The sequence below is a fragment of the Acomys minous genome (genome assembly GCF_964271855.1).
Source record: "Acomys minous genome assembly, chromosome: 13".
NCBI lineage: Eukaryota > Metazoa > Chordata > Mammalia > Rodentia > Muridae > Acomys > Acomys minous.
In genome coordinates, this window is record NC_140495.1 from 23,593,445 (window position 1) to 23,614,446 (window position 21,002).

The 21,002-nt window shown below is 49.2% G+C and overlaps 1 protein-coding gene across 3 annotated transcripts in view; it reads left to right on the forward strand.

The window, feature by feature from the left end:
• Positions 1-21,002, forward strand: part of ESYT3 (extended synaptotagmin 3) — a 44,240-nt gene that overhangs the window by 1,292 nt on the left and 21,946 nt on the right. For all 3 annotated transcript variants that reach the window (XR_014773518.1, XM_084752232.1, XM_084752231.1), the window contains exons 2-3: positions 17,934-17,975; positions 20,304-20,438. Coding sequence is in view for 2 of the 3 variants with exons in the window: in XM_084752232.1 (XP_084608358.1) it covers positions 17,934-17,975; positions 20,304-20,438 (177 nt within the window). In the remaining variant the exon portion in view is untranslated. The remainder of the gene's footprint in view (positions 1-17,933; positions 17,976-20,303; positions 20,439-21,002) is intronic.

Consider the following 21,002-nt stretch of genomic DNA (forward strand, 5'->3'; position numbering starts at 1 on the left):
CTAAAGCCCAGCTGAATCTAAGCGCATCACACCTGCCAGTAATAGTAGCCTCTGAAGTGAGGTTTGAGAAAAACGTTAGAATTGGCTTTGTTGATTCCCGTTTGGAAATCAAGTCTTGCTGTGTGTAGTTTGTTAAGGCCACCACAGCAAAGTACGACAGAAGGGGTGGCTTGAACGACAGAAACGAGAATTCAAGATCTAGGCTCCTTTGGGTCCGTTTCTTCTGAGGCCACCCTCCTCTCCTCTCTTCTGCTCTGCCTGTGGATGGCATCTTGTCTTCACGTGCTCTTCCCTCTATGTACCTGTGGCCCCACGTGTTTTCTCTTTCATACAAGGACACCAATCGTGGCGCTCAGGCCCATGAGCTTAGCTTAACTTAGTTAGATCCATCAAGACTGTGTAAAGGTGGTCACGGTCTGAGGCATGTGAGTTGTGAGACAGGAGGTTCGGTTTATCCCATAGCACTAATGGGTGGCTCCGCACTAAAGCTTTGTACACAGGAGGATTTGGATTGAGGCGGCCAAATGCTTGCTGACGAGGGTTCACAGTGAATCCCCAGTGAGCATCTTCCTAGAGTAGAAGCCACAGGAACAGATCCCATCCCTGTGGCTGTGGAACACACAGAGAGAAGACGATGGTGTCTCTTAGAGAGGCCAGTCTCAGGCAGGAGGCTGGTACACGTTAGGTAATTGTCATGGATGTCTGGGGACCTTAGAAGCAGGAACTTGCATAGAGTGTAGTCAGGGGGCCAGAGGCCTCCAGTGGACATCTTCTTGATTTTCCCATCAGTTTGTCCCTAGACTGCAGCCACCTGCCTTTTACAGTGTCTTCCCACAGTCTGGGTTTTTCCAGACTCTCTTAGCTACTGTGGCTGGCTGGCTCTGAGGGTCAGCTCCTAAGGTAAACTTGGAGATTGAAGTGGTGATGTTAGGCAGGGCTCTGCAGGCCTAGAGAGGCTTGTGAACCCAGCCCAGAGGAATGGGCTGGGCACACTGAGGAGCAATGCATGCTCAGCCTGTCTAACATGTGTGGTCAGAGTTGATTGGGCTGAGAGGAGGCCAGGCATGAGGGAGACATGGTCACATTTTGAAGGCTGTAGCCCATGTAAGGGCCCAGTGCAAGATTTCGAAAGACACTGCAGAAAAGAAGGAATAAGCAGGGCTACAGGTTCCTTTACCATGAACACCAGGGAAGGGTGCACAGCTGGGTGCAGATGTGGCCTTTTGACTAGCCTCATGTGGGATGAAGTAGGAAAGCTGAGGCCCGTTTTTCTACCTCAGAATAGGAACACATTCTACTTATAAACTCAAGGAGTAAGGGAGCCCTGGCTGCAGTGTGGAGGGTAACATGCAAACACTTAAGGACACCTTGACACTGCTGCCTTAATCCCCCCACCCCCCACCCAAAGCTGTTTCCATGTGCTGCTTGTAATGAGCTGAGTATTTGAAACTCCCAAGTTCAGAATCAGGCACAGCTGGAAGAGTCGGAGCACTCCAGACACAGAGGCAAGAGGATCAGGAGTTCAAGGCCAGCTTTATCTACGCAGCAAGTTTGTCGCCAGCCTAGGACACAGGGGATCTTTTCTCAGCCAACCAAAACAAAACACTACCAAAAGTAAAGCACTTGTTCAGAGCCAATCACCAGTAGGCGTTCAGTAAAAGTTGTTTTCTAAGCTTCCCGAGGACCTAATCTCAGCATTAAACCAACGAACACGTCTCCCAGTAGCAAATGTGTCTTTCAGGGGCTGATTGGCATCAGAGAGTGGAGGAAGTGGGCGGGTGCACGGAGAGCCTCAGGGAGATGAGACTTTCTGCCAGGCTCTTGCTGGCCCCGCTCCGTAGTTTTGGGGTTTCAGTGCCACAGTATTAACCCACCGGCCTTCAGCGCTGGACCTTCTCGCTGGGCCCTCAAGAGTCTTCGTGGGGTCAGCACCTGCTGTTTCCATGGCACATGGAGTGGGCCTTTACCCTTCCCTCCCCCACTTCCCGGGCATTCACTGAGCCTTTCATTAGCCTTATTTTATCAGGTATTTACTTTGGCTCTGTTTTGGTAAAGAGTGAAGCCTCGTGAACGCCTTCCCTGGCTCCTGGTCTGATGGGTTGTGTGAAGGCTGAGAGCCGGTTAGCAGGCAAATAGCCTGAGGGAGGGTAGAGAGTGGAAAGAACTGGGAAGCATTGGCAATTTGTCTGTCTGTGGTTTCGGGTCCAGCCCAGCTTGTTACTGCCAGTTGATAGCAACCCAACTGGCAGCCTTGGTTGGGGACAGTTAACCCTTGCTGGCAGGTGGTGCTGCTGTGGAAAGGGAGGAGGTGTAGACTTGGGGGTGGGGGTCTCTGAGCGTTCACCACAGTATGCCTGTCTCAGGGCTTCTGGACCTCTCGGAAAATAATGAAGCTGCAGGCGATGCTCATCTGGAGGGTCCTTTTAGGCATGAACCAAGCCCAAGTCAGCTTTTCTCTGCCTTCATCTCACCCATCTCCCACGCCCCAGGACCTATTCCCTAACCTATCTTACTCACCCTCCATATGACTGGAGGTGCCAATACAACAGCCAGGGGAGGTAGCCACCCACTCAAAGTGATAGATGTGTGGAGGCAGCCGCCACCGCAGCAGCAGCAGCAGCAGCAGCAGCATCCCCAGATTGTCCCTCATCAGCATCCCTGGCCATTTAGACAGCCAGCCAGGGCCTGAGTGCTGCCTTGTCAGGGGCTGACCATCAGCCATTCTTACTGTGGGAGGAGCCACAGCCCTTCTAGAACCCACCACATCCTCACTGATAGTTCTGTTAATTAGAAGTTAATGCAGCGAGCCTGGGCACTCTCAAATGAGTTCACAAAGCTTGGTGCTGTAGCCAGCGGCCACCAAAGGCCTTGAGGGCCATGTGGCACTAGGGAGAACTTCCTATCTTGTGGCGCCCATAGCTCTAAGCGGTCATACAAGTCAGTTTAGAGTTGGGCCTAACCTCAGCAAAGAAGAGGAGGCAATGGCTCAGTCATGCCCTTTGTGTTTCTGTCCCGTGTCTTGGTGATGCTTCATAGACTTACAGTGTCCTAGGCCAGGATTGGGCAATAAGTGTGACAGAGCATAGGCGTCCTTTTCCTCCAAGCCCAGCACAAGGATTTTAGGCATCTGTGTGTTCATCCTGTACTCAGTCACCAAGCATTTATAGAGGGCTTGCAACGTGTGAGGCACACTTCTGTGGGATGAGCCACAGACGTGTCCCATACTCTCTGCCCCTGAAGGACCATCGAGCAGAGATGGGACATGGGCCCATGAGAACGGTTTATTCCAAGACACAGTAGAAATCTAAGATATTGAGCAGTTCCAGGGGGTTGGGGTCGGGGGTTGGGGCAGTGGCCGGGGCGGGGGTGGGGTGGGGTGGGGGGAACTAAAGCAGGTGGGGACAGCCCAGGAAACCTTTCTATTAGCAGAGCTACTATGGCAGGCAGGCAGGCAGGCAGGCAGGACTGCGGTAAAGGTGGGGGGCTCTACCCAAAACTTTCCACAGGTTTGGTCACTTAAGATGCAGATTCTAGGGGCAGGAGAGTTGACTTAATGGTTAGAAGCACTTGCTGTTGTTGCAAAGGACCCGGGTTCAATTCCCAGCACCCACATGGAGGCCTACCACCTCTTTGGTCACCAGGCACACATGCGGTGCATGGATGTACATGCAGGTTCAACACTCATACACACTGGCGCAGGGGTGGGGGGTTGAGGGGGGGGAGGAAGAAGGACAGTATCTCACAAAATTCAATTTCACTTGAGAGTGCCTGTGCCTTCATTGAGAAGTCCTGATTCATGCTTGGACAGGAGTGTCTGGGGGCAACAACCTCTCCTGCAGGCAGGTGCCCAAAGACCCCAGTGACATGGTTGATGCAGATTAGTGTTGTAGGTAGGAACAGCCCCGCCCTCCTGTGTGGCAAGCCCCTCCCCACTGTCCAGAGAGGAATGGAAGTCAACTGCTAGCCTCCTCTGGCTCCTGTCGTAGCACCTCAGAAGCAAGCGGAGGTGGCACTTCAATGAGAATTGTCCCTGGTGACGTAGGGAGGTATGAGCTTCCTCACGGAGAACTGTGAGGGTTACAACATCAGGGTCATGGTCTATCTGTACTGGTGAACCGGGCTGGGGACCCTAGCCTGCCTTTCTGTGACTGGTTTTATCACAGCGACAAATATACCTTAGAGGAACCAAATATTAGAGGAAGGATTCATTTGGCTCACTGAGTTGGCTGAATCCATGAAATTCAGATTAAAGGTTAGGTAGCACATCTTGGCAGTGAGAGCGCGTGCCATTGGGAGCCCTGTGCTGCTCCCTCGGAGACGGAGGCCTGAGACAACACACACCCTTCAGAGCGGGCCTCCAGTCATCTGCTTCCTCCAGCCAGGCCCCGCCTCCTAACGGCTCCATCACCTCTCAGCAATGCGTCCAGCTATGACTCTACTGGGGGATTAATCCATTCGTGACGTCAGGGCCCTAGTGATCCAGTCACTTCCTGAAAGCCCCGCCTCTGAAAGCTGCTGCTCTAAGACTGGCCCCTTTTCAGGGGCACTTTATATGCAAACTCTAGCCTCTTCCTGCTTCACCTTCCCTATGCAGAGTTTCTCCCGCCGTTGGAGCCCCAGGGGTTCCTTGTCTCTGGGAACACAGAGTTTCAGTACAGAGCTGCTCACAGGTGCAGGAAGCTGGACTTCCTTTCTCAGTAGATACTGAGGCAGGATTAAAGATGTGTCTGGATGTCCCACCCCCATGGACAAGCAACTTTTTGTTTTTGTTTTTGTTTTTGTTTTTTGTTTTGACACACCTCACTCCAAATGAGGATGTGAGATTTGATCCCATCTACTCTCACAGGGACCCAGGGACCAGGTCTCACACTCTGTCCCTGCAGCAAGGCAGGGCCACTCCCGTCCTACATATACCGATGTGTCATGTGTCCCTGAAACCAAGGAACTTCTTTGGACCATTTCAGAATTCCATAATCCCCCCACCCATCCCTTTGCACATGTTTATTTTTATTTAAAATAATTCCTCCTTCAAAATGTTAATTTTTTTCAAATTTTTAAGGTTAGAATACAGTGTGGCATTTTCATATATGTATTCTTACTTTATTCTCATCGTTTCCCTTCCCCCGCCCTCCTGTGTTGTCCCTACTCCTCTCTCATTGGTTCCCTTACTAACGCTGACACCCATCTTCATGCCATGTGATTCTACAGCCTCCCCTTCCCCCTTCACTCCCTTAAGAGCGCTTCCTTTCACGGTCCCCTTTCTGGTTTCATGACCACATATACAAATATATACATTTACACGTATCCTATGTCTAATTTTAAATCTAGACTACACATGTGAAAGAAAGCGTGGTGCTCGTCTGACTGTGGCTTATTTCACTTAACCTAATGACTTCCAATATTTTCTTGTAAATGTCTTGATTTTATCTTTTTTTGTGGCTGTACACACACATGCACCACTCTTTTGTTTTGTTTTGTTTTTATCTATTCTTCTTGCTAATTCCATTTCCCAGCTGTTGTGAACAGTACAGCAATAAACATAGACGTGCAAGGGTTTCTGTGGTTCTTCTGGTATAGACCAAAGAGAGGAATGGCTGGCTCACAAGGTAGTTTTATTTTTATTTTTTTCCTAAGAAACCTCCCCGCTGATTTACATAGTGGCTGCACAAGTCTGCACTCCCACAGGCAGTGAATATGGGTTCCTCTTTCCCCACAGCCTCATGTGCCACATGCTCATGTGCCAGCATTTGTCACTGCTTTCTTGATGATAGTCATCCTGAGTAGCCTAAAGTGGACTCTTTCGAGGTAATTTTAATTTGCCTTTCCCAATGGCTAAGGATGTTGAACACTTTTTCAAGTATTCACTCAGCATTCGTTATTCCTTTGTGTTTACTTTTTATAAACTTGTTCAAAGTCTGGCTTTCTTAGCCATGAAAGTAAATGTGTTCCCCTTGTAAAATACATGGAAGGCGCAAAAGACAGACTTTAAAAAGCACACAGATCCCCCCCACATGGTTCTGTGAACACTCCTGTGCTCAGACCATATATGAAAGTTAAAGGCAAAATGGACCTATGCTTTTCCTTATTTTTTTATATTCTTTTTTTTTTTTTTTTGCCCCCGTGATAGGGTTTCTCTGTGTATCTTTGGCCATCCTGGACTCCCTTTGTAGCCCAGGCTGGCCTCAGACTCACAGATCTGCCTGCCTCTGCCTCCCAAGTGCTGAGATTAAAGGCGTGCGCCACCACCGCCTGTTGATGTTCTTTTAAAAGAAGATTTCGGTTTTTTTTATTTTATGTGCATGAGTGCTTACTTGCATGTATGTGTGAGCACCATGTGCATGCCTGATGTCCTTGGAGGCCAGCAAGGTGTGTCAGATGCCCTGCAGCTGGAGTTACAGAGGTTGTGAGCCACCGTCTGGGTGCTGACCATCAAATCTGGGTTCAGTACAAGAGCAGCCAGTGCTTTGAACTGCTGAGCCATCTCTCCAGCACCATTGCTTACCATAGTCTTAGCCTATTGCAAATGTTCCCTAACAGCACTCTTAATAAGTATGGTTTCCATGCTAAGAATATTCCATAAGCTACTTAACCGTTTCTTTAATACTGACGGTGTATTTTCACATTTCTCCCGCGTATGATCTACCAGTCTGAGTCCTCCACAGCTTACTCCCAGGCCCAGCTCATTGCATCACCCTCAGGCCTGCTCCTTGGGCTGAGGCTCCCTCAGCGCACTCTTATCACCCTGGCTCACCCCGGCTCGCACGCTGATTTGTGCCTTCCAGCGTGTGTCTGACTTCCCTCCAGACTGAAGCTCTCCTAAGGCAAGGCTGCTGCTCTGTTGTTTCTGTTCCCTCAGCTCCTGGCTCAGGGCTCAGCACACAGCAGCCCTCAGTAAAAAAACCGGCTGGGCTGGAGAGATGCTCAGTGGTTAAAACCACTGGCTGCTCTTCCACAGGACCTATGTTCAATTCCCAGCACCCACATGGCAGCTCCCTCTTCTGAACGCACATGGTGCCCAGACATACTTGCATGCAAAACATTTCACACATAAAATTTAAAAATCTAGAACAAAAACCTTTGAGCTAATGACTCTATAGATGCTTTATAGATCTTAGTAATTTTTCTTCAATTTCCTAGTGTAGAGTCATATCAAAGCCTATGAACACAAAATATATTTTTTATTTGTTCTTTTGAGAATTTCATACATATGTACAATATATTTTTATCATATCCACCCCCTACTTTTTCTTAATTCCCCTAGCATGTACCACCCCCCAACTTGATGTTTTCTTTTTTTCTTTCTCTAATTTTAGGATTTTATTTGTCAGCACACTGTGTTTGTACCCCTTCTACCCGCTTCTGTTCCCCCCAACTCCTCCCATGTCCTATGTCCTTTGCCCACCCCGTACTTTTTCTTGAATTCATAACCTCTTTGTCTATACTTAGCTTTGTTACACACACACACACACACACACACTACTGAGTCCACTAGTGTTGCCCTTATTTGCATGTGTTTAAGGCTGACGCCTTAGGATTGGGGTCTCATTCTTGGGAAATAAAAAGAAAGGAAAAGAAAAGGAACAAAACTAAGCTGGCTCTCCCTTCACTGTCTGCCTCCAGCGCTCTGTCCAGGTTTGGTGGCGTTGGAAACTTTTCCTGTATCTACATTGGCCTGCCAATTGGGGTGTTCTTTCTCCGTCTCCTGCAGGCACCCATATTGCTGAGAGGCAGGGGAGCAACATCCCTGTGTTGTCTAGAAGAAACTGTCATGAAACAGTCCTTGTCCCTCAGCTCTTGGTCTCTTTGTCTTTCTCGCCCCCCACCCCCCACCCCACCGCCCTTTTTAACGGTCCCTGCTCTCCCACCCCGCTGCCCTTTATAACGGTCCCTGTGCCTTGGGTGTGGGGTTGTTTTATAGATGTCCGATTTGGGCCTGGGCACCACATGATCATATAGTCTACATTTCGACTGGCTGTGGTTCTTTCTGGCTGCTGCAAAAGTAGAAGGTTCTTTGATGAGATGTGAGCGCCATGGAAGCCAGTTAGCGCCACCTGTATGTGCAGTTAGAGCTGCCCGTGTGTGCATGGCTGCAGGACCGTCCACTTGTAGAGCATGGCCAGACCCCTGGAGAAGATAACTCTGCCTACTCCAGGGGTTTTCAACTCTCAGTAGCTCCTCCGCTAGGAGGGATCTGTAACCCCCTTCCTCAACCACGCTGGAGCTTCGACCGGCTTGCTCTTGTGTAAGTCTTACTCAGGCAACCACGGGGCTGGGCGGTCACGGGTGCAGTGGTCCTGTCATGTCCGAAAAGATGCTGTTTTGCAGCAGTTCTCAGCTCTTAGAGTCTTTGACCTGTCTTTTGTCATGTTCCCTGAGCCTTGGGGAAGGGGCGGGGCTATGCTATAGATGTCCCACTTAGGGCTGAGCACTCCACCACCATGTCCTCTCGGCAAGTGGCCCACTTGTGAGTCTTGGTTTTAACTGTTTTACAGTGCAGAATGTTTCTCCAATGAGAGTTGAGAGCTTTACTAATCTACAAGTGTAAAGATAAATATACAGAAGGCAGATCAATACTACGTCCACTTAAAGCCTACGGGCATTTTAAAGGGACTTCTGTTCACTTCATGGTTGCCTCACCAGGCTCTGTGACTATTATTTTAGGGCTCTTATTAGTCTGATGAGCAAGAAGGTAATTTTTTTTTTAACTTCTAGGTATTGTCAACCTTGTCTGGATCATTGACCTTTCTGTCAGTTTCCAGTGTCACTGCTCTGGGGCTGGGGCTGAGGGGAGCGATGGCTCAGTGGTTAAGAGTGCTTACTACTCTTGCAGAGGACCCTGCTTAGCGGCCAGCACCTACATGGCAGCTCCCAACCATCTGCAACTCTAGTTCCAAAGGACTCAATGCCTCTTCTGCCCTCCGTTGGTGCCTACATGTATACACACACACACACACACACACACACACACACACGTACACACGCAGGCACGCACGCACATTAAATCTAAAAAAAAGGTTTAAAAAGGTGGGGAAGACACCCACTGTTGATCTCTGGCCCCCACACATATGTACATATGCCTGTACACACACCTGCTACAAACATGTACATACACCTGCACACACATGCGCATACACCTGCACACACACACACACACACACATGTACAAACACTTGCACACACACATGCACATACATAACATGAACACACCACATCTGAGAAAACCTACTTTGTGGACAGTTCTGAGTCCTTATCCTTAGCAGGCTGTTGGCCACCCAATGGAGTTCCAGCTAATCAGCCTTTCTGTTGCTGGGTGCAGCTGGTTTAGACCAGTTTGCTAGCTGGGTGTGTTATTAAGAGCCTGTGGATTACAGGATAGCGCCAGACAGGTTGGCAGAGCAATTATTTCTCTGAAAGCATGTTTAGCAGGGTAATTTAAAGCAGAAAGGGGGCAATTTAAAAGTAGTTGTCAGGCAGGCGTGCCACACACCTGTAATCTCCAGACTCAGGAGGGGGAGGCAGCAGGAAAGCAAGTTTGAGTCCAGCCTGGATTACTTAGTGAGAGATGTCTCAAACAGAAAGTAAAAATGAAGTCGTTTTCATGGCTAGACATTTGCCTCCTGACGGTAAGAAGGGGAAAGGCGGGAGCTGTGCTTTCTCATGAGAAAAACGAGTGAGAGTGGGATGCTGCTTTCCTAGAAAAGCCCCTGCATTGGCCCCTGCTGTGTGGGCTCCAGTCCCAGACAGGCAGCCTGAGGGCCAGTGACTAACCTTCGCAGGACTTCTCTGTACAGTACCCCAAAATGTGTAGGTCTCATCCCATCAGAGCGTGAGATGGGAGTAGAAACATCAATTTGAGCAGCAAGTCCATGTGCACAGCATGTGCGTGCGAGCGTGCATGCGTGCGTCCGTGCGTGTGTGCGTGCGCGCGCTCTCACGTGGAGCTTTCACATGGAGCCTTAGCCTCAGAGCCAAGCAAAGTCACAACACTAATATCTTCCTGGAGGAGCCCTTGTAAAAGAGCCAGGAGGGAAAGCACTGAGGAGAGCTGGGCATCTCCATAGTGACCTTGGAGTCACGGCCAGCGGCAGAAGAGGAGCTGCCCCTTCTGGGGTCTGAGCAGACCCCTTCACAACCCCAGTCAGGAGAGCTCCGCCTTCTCATCCTTTCCTACGCACCACCAGGATCAGAACCATCATGGCTGGGGAACTCTTGGTAATGGAGCAGTGCCAGCCTTCCGGAACCGGAACCCCTGAGGGCCTAACAGAGGGCCCCCAGCTTAAGGCACTTGCCAAGAACTTTCCTGTTCTGACTTTGTAAAAATGCCTTAGAGCCACTTCCATAATGGCCCCAGAGACTCAGCTTCCTGGTACACTGGAAGCTCGGCAGCTGGGGGACTCTGTCCTACGTTAGCCTCCTCCTTCCTTTGCTGTCCTCCCTGATTCTCAGGAAGAGAAGACAAGATGGAAACTCTGATTGGGTCCCTTTGCCAGGCCTGCATTGCAGGGTTTCCTAAGGCCCTTGAAGGTTCAGGGCCCGGCTCAGGCTATCAGTGACTGTGTGTGTATCTAGGGCTCGGATCTGTCAGCCAATGGGCAGAGCCAGGAAATCAGCCACCAACTGTGTCTCCTCCTCTGATAGAATCACGGGCTTTATCTCCTTTCTCGGTGGTGTTTCTCAAGCTAGAGGTAATAGGAGATTCCCTTAGATCCTGGGTGGGACAAATGGGGACGCACAGTCCAGGGACTCTGTGTGTACCTCAGATCAAAGAGGTCAGAGGGCTTTCATAGCAGTTGCCCCTCCTGGGGTACTGCTGGATCAGGAAGGGTCCTAAGCACCTTGTGTGCACCGTCCCATTTCATCTACCTAGGAATCGTGAAGGGGGCAGGATTGAACCCATACTGCAGATGAGAAAGTAGGGGCGAAGGGAAGAAGAATTACAGTGTCTGTTGTTAGAAATTTAACCTAGGAATGTTACATGACTATAAAAGAAAGATAATGCCTGCTATCATTTCTTTATGGTTTTATAGATCCATAGATAGTGTACGCACACACACACACACACACACACACAACACACACACACACACACACACACACACACACACACACTGAAGGCCCCGTGGTGAGGGATGTTTTCCTGTTGGGTTCCGCAGCCTCTAAACATGTCAAGAGCATGCTCAATGGCTCTTGAGCTTGGCCTGTGGCTCCCTGTTCTCTGTTTCCATGGTGACCTAAGCACTCAGGCTGGTAAGTGTTCCACTTCCTGGCTAGCCCACCATCATCGGCTCTGCAGGCACCTTGGCCTCAGATGCCTTGGGAAAGCCAGCTTTCCAGTGGCTGATCGCAGCTGGGTTCAAAAGATAGTCCATCTCAGGGCCACGGATCGTCCCTGGGGACCAGTCCTGCTAGCCCAGCCGGAGATCTAGGTGTCCCATCTGTAGTCTAAAGGCTTCCTGGCAGGAAATGGAGGGATAGATGAGTCTGTGTCCTGGCGAAGGGACTCCACTTAGGAAAATCCAGAGAGCCATTAGCTGCAAGCAGTGTACCAAACATATATACGATGTACATATTTACATGCAGGCGACATACATGTAAAAGAAAATGAGTAAATCTAAAATTTAAGAAAGAAAACACACACTGGGGAAAAAAGACAGTGTATCCAACAGTATAGGGAAACTGGACAGCTACCCAGAGAAACATGAACTTGGACCCACATCTCTCACACTCCTCAAAAATCAACCGAAGACGTACCAGAGACTTTTTTAAAACGCAAAACTCTGAACTTGCTTAGAGGAAAACATAGGAAGGGCAGTCGAAGTTGTGGGTCTAGGCAATAACTTTCTGAACAAGACTCCAACAGCCCAGAAAAGTCACCACAAGGAGCAACAAATGGAACCATATGAAGTCAGTGTTCCCACATGGCAGGAGAAAGTGTCAGCAGAGGAAACGGACCACAGAGTGGGGGCATCTGGGCCTACTGTACCCCAGACGCGCTTGATACCTATCATATGTAAAGAACTGCAAAAATTAAACAAAAACACAAGACCTCTGATTCAAAGACAGACTAATGAAATGAACAGACTATTCTCTAAAGAAACACAGAAGGCCAGTGAACATGTTCAACATCCCTTAGTCATCAGAAAGATACAAATTAGAACCATTTCGTGATTCTATCTTTACCTTAGTCAGAATGGCTACGATCACAAAAACAAATAACAACAGGTGCTGGCAAGCGTGCAGGATACAGGCCCCCCCTTATCTGCTCCTGGCAAGAATGTGCGCTACTGCAGCCACTAGGAAATCAGTGTGAAGCTTTCCACCAAAAATTAAGACTAGAAGTACCACATGAACCAGCCACCACCTCTCCTTGCGTGCTCCCAAAGCGCCCCGTGTACTACCACAGAGATGCTTGTGTATCCAAGTTTACGCCTGCATTATTCACAGCAGCAAAAAAAGGGACCCCAGGCTGCACATGTTAAGAAAAATGGAATTATTAAAATTTCAGGGAAGTGGGTGGGACCAGAAGGTATTATTAAGTGGGGTGGGCAAGTCTCAAAAAGACAAAACTCGCATGTTCCCTCATGAGTGGGTCTCAACCTTTAATGTTTCTGTTTATGCGAATAAAGGACGAAGACCATGGAACAGGAGACCATAAGAAGGGACTGAGGGTTAAGAAAGGGGAGGACACAAAAGGCACACGTGGTATGAGAGTGGAAAGGAGGGTCCCAGGGACACAAGGGAAGGAGGGGGCACGGGGGAAGGAAGGACGAGGAAGAACTAGGGAGAGAAACAAAGACTTTTTTTTTTAATACCATAAGGAGAGGCTGGAGAGAGAGCTCAGCAGTTAAGAGCACTGGCTGTTCTTCCAAAGGACCCTGGTTCAATTCCCAGCATCCACATGGCAGCTCACAACTGTCAAGGGGGATCTGACACCTTCATACAGACATACATACATGCAAGGCAGAACACCAATGTACATACCCCCTCCGTGTGTGTGTGTGTGTGTGTGTGTGTGTGTGTGTGTGTGTATGTATGTATGTGTGTGTGTGTTGGCAGAAGACAAGGTTGGAGAGTTCTCTACCGTGAGTTTTAGGGATTGAATTCAGACCATCAGGCTTAATGGCAGGTGTCTTTACTCACTGCCATCCCCAGCCAGTTCCAAACTTTTATTTATTTTTTTTTCATAAGCTAGTAAAAGGAAAATATAATTTCTTAATTTCCCCCCCAAAATGTTGAGGGTAGGGGAGAGGGTTCCACAGTTAAGAGAAGTTACTGCTTACTCAGAGACCCTGAGCTCAGTTCCCAGCATCCATGTTGGGTGGCCCACAGCTGCCTGTCACCTCAGCTCTCTTCTGGCCTCCTCGACACTGTACTCATGTACACATATTCCACACGCATGCGCACATACCTGATTCAAAATCCTGTTTTAAAATGTTGAAATAGCACATAAAAACACAAATGAACAGTTTGGGAACAAAAGACTTGACTAGCAGTTGTCATATTAGACACAAGTCTGAGGGCAGGAAAGGATGACGCATGCTCGTAAAGGGTGTCAATTAGATGTCATCACAGACGATGAGTTTCACAATACAAACCCAAAATCGAAGTTGGCAATTGACAGGAGGAAGTAGATGGGCTCCTCGGAAATCCTGGTCTACCTCTCTGACAACAGCTGATCAAGCAAATAGTAAACACAAGGCAAAATGTATTAGCAAGACATAATTAAAAGTCAGCCTTGGAGCAGTGACAGAAGTTAATCATGTGCCAGCCTTCAGAAGAATTATCAATAGGTTCATACCATAAAGAAATAATAGAAAACTGTAGTAGGGAGCTACCGGAACCTCAAATCTCTCTGCTTAATTTTTATTAGATTTATTCATTTTATTTTACACGTGAGTGTTTTGTCTACATGTATACACACACACACACACATATATATATATATGTGTGTGTGTGTGTGTACCATGGATGTGCTTTGGTGCCCAGGGAGGTCAGATCCCCTGGAAGTGGAGTTAGGGATGGTTGGGAGCCACTGTGCAGGTGCTGGGAACTGAACTCACAGTCCAGCTGAACTGGTGAGCTCCAGATTCAGTGAGAGACCCTGCACACACACACACATACACATACACCCCACACGGAGGAAGAGAGAAAGAGAGAGAGAGAGAGAAAGAAACATTTTGAGGCATCAGTTTAAATCCTGAGAATATAAAGCCCAAGTAAGTAAAACATTACATCTAGTAGAGTTTATCTCAGGAATCAGATGTTTTGTTTTAAAAAAAATTTTTAAATTACTTCTCATTTTAAGAAATTATCATTTTTGAGATTATAATGACATCATTTGTCCAGTCTCTTTCCTCCTCTAGTTCCAAACCCTCCCATGTACCTCCCCAACCTTGCTTTTTTTTTTTTTCAAATTCATGGCCTCTTTTTAAATATATATAAGTATAAATATGATAAATATAAATATATATGATCTCTGATAGAGATAATAGGTTGGTTGGATAACCAATGGGTGTCCTTTTCCCTGGGGAGCTCTGTCTCCCCAGATCCCAGAATTCCTTAGGTGCCTGTAGTTCTTTGCGTACAGTTGAGACATCACGGGCTTTCCTCTATCCAGTTTGCCGTGTCTGTGTGTTGTCCTTGTTCATCTCAGTAGACACAAGAAGGTATCGGATGTCCTAAATGCCCTCGTGTGACGAAAGCACGGAGGTTAGGCGAGCTCCCCCAACTCTTGCATGCGCTGACCTGAGATCTATAGGGAAACGGTTCATAGAGAGACCTTACTTCGGAGCGTCCCTTGGAGACGGAGCCGCTGATTTCTCCACTGCCTCTTATCAGGCTCTGGCTGATAAGCAAAGCACAGGAAGATGAGCACAGCGGGGAGGGGAGATAAAGATTGTTACTGGAGATGGGGGTGGGAGAACGCCTGCTGCTGGTGTCTCTCTGTGCCCTGCATGGGGGGGGTGGGGGGTGGCAGAGGGCGGAGCAGGGCCTGAGAGCCAGCCTTAGCTATGTAGCAAGTTGGGGACTTCATGAGGCCCTGTCTAAAATAAACAAAACACAATAAATAACCTAGGAAAATCAGGGAACAATCAGAACTGTTTGTTTTCAGCAAAGTTTCTCAGAAAGTAAAAAAAACAAAAAACAAAAAAACCCCAAAAAACTGGTGGGTTTCAGTTTTAGTTTGTTTGTTTGCTTTGTTTTTGTAACAGCAGACCCCACAAAGTTACCTGACCGGTGTTCCTAAGAGAGAACAAATATCTCCTGAAGTGGGTTAATCTGCGATCCATTCCCCCCCCCCCCCCCCCCCCCCGCCAAAAGCTGTGTGGCAAAGGCCTTCATCTGGGTGTAGTCAGAGGTGATGGAGCCTATAAGGAATGGGGCTTAGAGAAGGGAGCACATAGCGGGTGTCCTCAGATGGGGTACCAGGACTCTATGAGCAGGAAGGAACATCTTTCCTTATAAGCTGATTCTTTCGAGTTCTCTTCCCTTCCCCCCCTGCCTCCCCCCCCCCCCCCCCGTGTGTGTGTGTGTGTGTGTGTGTGTGTGTGTGTATGTACGCGCAAGCTAGTGCAGAGTTTTGTTGTTATGTTACCCTATTTAAAAGAATTCCAGGGAGAGTAAAATCTAAATATGCAAGCCACAGATAAAAACTTAGGATAGCCTTGAGAGTTTGGCATGGGGAGATGTTTCTTCAGAGATATTAAAAAAAAAAAAACACAGTTGTGCTGGGGAAAGAGGCTGACTGGGCTTTCCCCGTCAGAGCTTGCACGTGTCAGGCTTCTGTCTTCCGCTCACTGGGCACAGGGAATTGGCTCCTGTGTGCCAGCTCACTGGGATGACTATAGGTGCTGAGATCTGGCTGAGGGAGGCCTCCAGGAGCCTGCGCCAAACTGAATACCCCCGTGATCTTATTTTCCAGACAGAATCGCTGTCCTCAAGAGGGGGTTCAAGCCATTTATGGAGGACCCCCTTGGTAAAGAGCCTCAGTGGCAGGTTTGGTGAGCTGAGAGAGACACGGCAACTTCAGGCCCGTGGGTCTGATCTTTTTGTCACTCTCATGCTCTAAGGGTGGGTGTGGGTCACCATAGCACACAGCGTGGGCTGTTTATTGATGCCTCACAGCCAGCCTTGACTGAGCTCCAGAGTCTCTGCAGGAGCTTGTTAAAAATAAGTCAGAGGGCCCCGCCCCGCACTCTGATTCAGGCAGTTCAGGAATCCGAGCCTGACCAGCTCCCGCGGGTGGCCAGCCTTGGACCTGCCAAGCTGGCTCAGCCTCTGGGATCCAGAGGCAGAACAAGTCAGCTCCCAAGGATGTAGAACCGCCTGGGCTGGGAACGTGGAAGGATGCACGCCCAGAGGGTGCCAGAGCAGGAAGGACGGTGGCTTCATTGAGCCAGTAAGGGCCTGAACTGAAGTTGATCCTTCCTGGACCCTTCACCCAGTCATGCCTGCACGGATCCATTCAGTGTTCGTCCGTGTACTTCACTCCACGGGTGTTCATTAGGACATGCCTGTGCTTGGGGCAGGCTGCAGCAGGGAGCTAGCTACACATTTCCAGGCTGGCAGGGAGAGGGCGTGAGACCCATAACTGACTGTCATAAAGTGTATTGAGTTCTACAATGGAGGCCCATCAGACACGCAGGAGGGGCCTCTCATGTCTACTTGGGAAACCTACATGTGAAATGTGGGGTGGATAGTGACAAAGAGCAGCCCCAGAGAACAGGGAGGGGTGGGTGGGTGACAGGGACTGTTTGACACCCCAGAAACCAGTACGTGCAGGATCTTGGTGGAGGGTTGGACTAAGTGGCCCTGAGGATAGCATAAGGTTTGAGGCAAGTCATGTGGAGGGGAGCCCACTAGCCCTGCTGCTGGCCCCTTTTGGCTCAGCAGGGCCAGGAAGGGTGCTTGGGACTTAGAGGAAGTTAAGTGGCTATGTGACAGGGCCTGAGGGTCCACTTTGCTGGAGAGAGGAAGGCTTGGGTGGGACTCCTGAGAGTAAAAAAAAAAAAAAAAAAAAAAAAAAAGAGAGAGAGGACAGTAGGTACTTCATCTCTCTCTGTCTGTCTCTCTGTCTGTCTCTGTCTCTCTCTCTCTCTCTCTCTCTCTCTCTCTCTCTCTCTCTCTCTCTCTCTCTCAGACACACACACACACACACACACACACACACACACACACACACACACGAGTGGCCATTGAAAACAGCACTCTGGGCCTAGAGAAATGGCTCAGAGGATAAGAGCACTGGCTGCTCTTCCAAAGGTCCTGAGTTCAATTCCCAGCAACCACATGGTGGCTCACAACCATCTATAATGAGATCTGGTGCCATCTTCTGGCATGCAGGTGTACATGCACACAGAATACTGTATATAAATAAATAAATAAAATATTTTTTAAAACCCAGCACTCTGACTAGTGATATATCACTGACTGGTGACATTTCCTGATAAAATTTTGAATTTCTTTTTGCTTAGCCAAATTTTGGATTTGCTGATATAGATACAGTGTATTGCATGAAATGAATAAATGAAATCTGTGAGGCACAGACTTGCTTATTAACCGAGAGGAACTTGGGTCGTACAGTGAATGGGCAAAGTAGCAGCCTCAAGACTCTTCCTGTGCGCCCCAACATAGCTGGACTAGTGACCAAGGGAAGAGAGGAACTGCAGCGAGGAGTCTTCCTCAGGCCCCACAGGCCTAGGAGACACTGTGGAGCTGGCTTCTCCTGTGAAATCAAAGCAGGGCTAGGAGAGCAAACCGGCTCTGAGTCAGCAGGGTGGGGTGTGGGGTGGATGCTGAGGGACCCTCATGACCTACACAGAGGCAGGAGCCCAGGACAGGCAAGGGCTGGGGACTCTTCCAGGCAGCTGGACCAGGCTTGCTGGGGGCAAGTGGCTCTTGTCTAAGTCCCCCGTCGGGTTTCTCTTTTCTAGATACACTTCCCAGATGTGGAACGTGTGGAGTGGGCCAATAAGGTAAGGCCGTGGGCAGGATGTGGGTGGGCAGTGTGGGCCGGGCCAATAAGGTAAGGCCGTGGGCAGGATGTGGGTGGGCAGTGTGGGCTGGGCCAATAAGGTAAGGCCATGGGTGGGCAGGGATGTGAGTGTGCGGGGTGGGCTGCATTTGTTGCAGGCCTGGGCACACCCCACGCACCCACTCATTTGCTAGTCACCACCAGAGTCCCCGGGCAACCCCTGTGGGGAGCACTGTGGAGACCCAAACCTCAAAGTGTACTTCTCTTACTGGGGATGGACAGAGGCCCTCCTCTGCCAAGGCTGAGGGCTGACTCCCCGTTGGTTCATCCACAGAAGAGTTTTCTTCCCTTCAAGGTTTTTGTTTTTTGTTTAAATAGTTTTAAGTTAATATCTGGGACCATGGAGGAAAGTTGTTTTTGTTTGTCTGTTTTTAAAAAAGAGATGATTTATAGAGAGAAGTACGATTATTATGTAAGTAAAGAAACACTAATTAGACACTGCATCTGGATTCCATGTGGCTCCCTATTCAGTCACAGAACCTCTGCTGTGCAACCTTGGGCAATTTGCCCAACGTCTCTGAGCCAGTTTCCTTATCTGTGAAGTGGGAGTGAATATGATCCCCTGCCTAGGCTCATGGTGAGCATGGATTCTCTGACCTCACTGGAGGAAGTTATCTAAGGGAACACCCCTTGTGCCGGCTAGCTGCTCCAGGCCGGTCTGCATCAGGAAGCCCACTCTCCAGATGAGTCCCGCGCCCCTGGCCAGTAGGCTTCCGCCTCTCGGACTCTCCTTAAGGCTGGGGGGAGACTTGGTTCAGAGGCGTCAGCTAGCGCTCCGACAGTTGCTAAGGTGATGGCCTCACATTCCTGATGTCATCATCAAGTGCATCAAAAACCATCTCAGCCTCCAGGAAGAATTTAGAGGAAACAGCTCGCTGCTTTAGGAGTGACCTGGGTTCGGTGCTGAACAGCTGGGTACCAGGCCTCTGTGCAGAGCCTGCATCGTCACTGAGTGCCACGTGGCCCTGGAGGCAGCTGTGGAGGCGAACCTCCTGTGAGGGGGTAGACTAGAAGAGCCGGAGAACACAGGAAGGGGGCATGGGAGAAGGGCCTGAGAAGGTGGGGGGAGGAGGAAGGCCTGGGTCCCACGCCGAGCACAGTGGAGGAAGGGGCACCTTTACACCACGCTGTAGCCCAAAGCCCTCACTACTACTGTCATTTGCCCCTGCCACCCAACATCGTCACTTCACACCTGTTACAATAGAAAATTGCCATTACTGGTGAAAAGGAAACTAAAACAGGCTATAGGTCAGTTAAAAACATTGTGTCTTGCCAGTGCAATAGCTCAGTGAGGAAGGATGCTTGCCTATCCCCATAATGCACATGGTAGGGGAGAACAGAATCCTACGAGATGTCCTCTGACCTCCATTATGGTGGCACACACACACACACACACACACACACACACACACACAGTGTAAAAAACATTGTACCAATATCATTTTGGAAGACTTTGATCATTGTATAGCTATATCTGAATGACGTCACTTTTTGTCAACAATGAACAGAAATACCACAGTGATCCCATGGATTATAATGGAGCTGAGCATTTCCTGCCTAGTATTTCAGTCATGCCTTTTTCCTGGGCTTGGTTCTGTTTACAAACACTGCTCACTGTGTCATAGTTGCCTGCAGAAGTCATTCACCACACTAACTTGCTGGGCAGGTTCATAGCCTAGGAACCACAGGCTATACCGAGCAGCTGGGTGTGTAGTAGGCTAGACCATCTGGGTTTGTGTAAGTACACTCCATATTTGCATAAGGACTACAGCGTAGATACATGGGGCTCTGGTATCAGGAGCCTGGTCCTACACTTGGCTTTCAGACCAGCCCTGTGACTCATGCTAGTGAGGAAATGGACCAACGGCTGGCTGCCTCCTCTGGCTTCTAGAAATCGTACCCACAGGAACAGTTCATCAGTCTTTTCTGTCACTGTTTTTTTCTTAAACTATTAGCATCTGTTAATCTGTGTATATAGACCGCAATGCAGAACAAGCATGTGTTTAGCGCAGATCTAATTAAATGGAAGTGTGTTTCCATGGTACCCTGCAGAGTGCAGCTAAACCTCTGCTTGGCAGTGGGACCTGCCGCCGTCCTCAGGTATCTGCAGAATGGATTGATGGATAGGTGGGAGGCTAGTGGGCAGGCAGGGCAACAGGAGGACTGTGGGCTTCACCTGTGGGGCCAGGCTGCAGAGGATCTAGGCTGCTGTGGATCTGCAGTCTGAGGCACAGACCTGACCCGCAAAGGTCTCCGTTCTTACTTTCAGATCATCACGCAGATCTGGCCCTACCTTAGCATGATCATGGAGAGTAAGGTCCGAGAGAAACTGGAGCCCAAGATCCGGGAGAAGAGTGCCCACCTCAGGACCTTCACCTTCACCAAGCTCTACTTTGGGCAGAAGGTTGGTACCGCCTCAGTGAGGTTGGCCTGGCCTTGCTGGGCCATCTTTTCTTTGTCCTCTCTTCCTGAATTCACCCTGATCCAGATCAGTCACTTGATTATGAGGATCCCACTGGGTCCCAGAGGGCCATAGCCCTTGCCTGCATTTCCCAGCGTGTCAGCCTCAGTGCACAGCCCTCACCTGCTGTTCTCCTACCCAGCTTTCCAGGTTCTGAGGAAACCAAGGCCAGAGAAGAGAAGGAAGCTGAGGGAAATAGTTCCTCTTCTCCTAGAGATTTTAAAAATATGCCTGAAGGGACCCAGATGGGTACAAAGATGGACAGGTTGTAACTGCTGACCTCGGGAGCCAGCTGTGATCACCTTTCTGGTGGTTTATGACAGTGCCACAAAGCAGTGTAGGGTATTAGGAGCTCACACTAGTTCTGCGAGGACTCCGGGCATCCCAAAAGCACTGCTGTCTGAGTTGTTTTGGAAGAACTCAGCAGGCAGAGCCGTGAGGACCACAGAGTGCTGAGCTTAGAGGAGAGCCTGTGCCACTAGGCCTCTCCTTTGGCACTGAACCCAA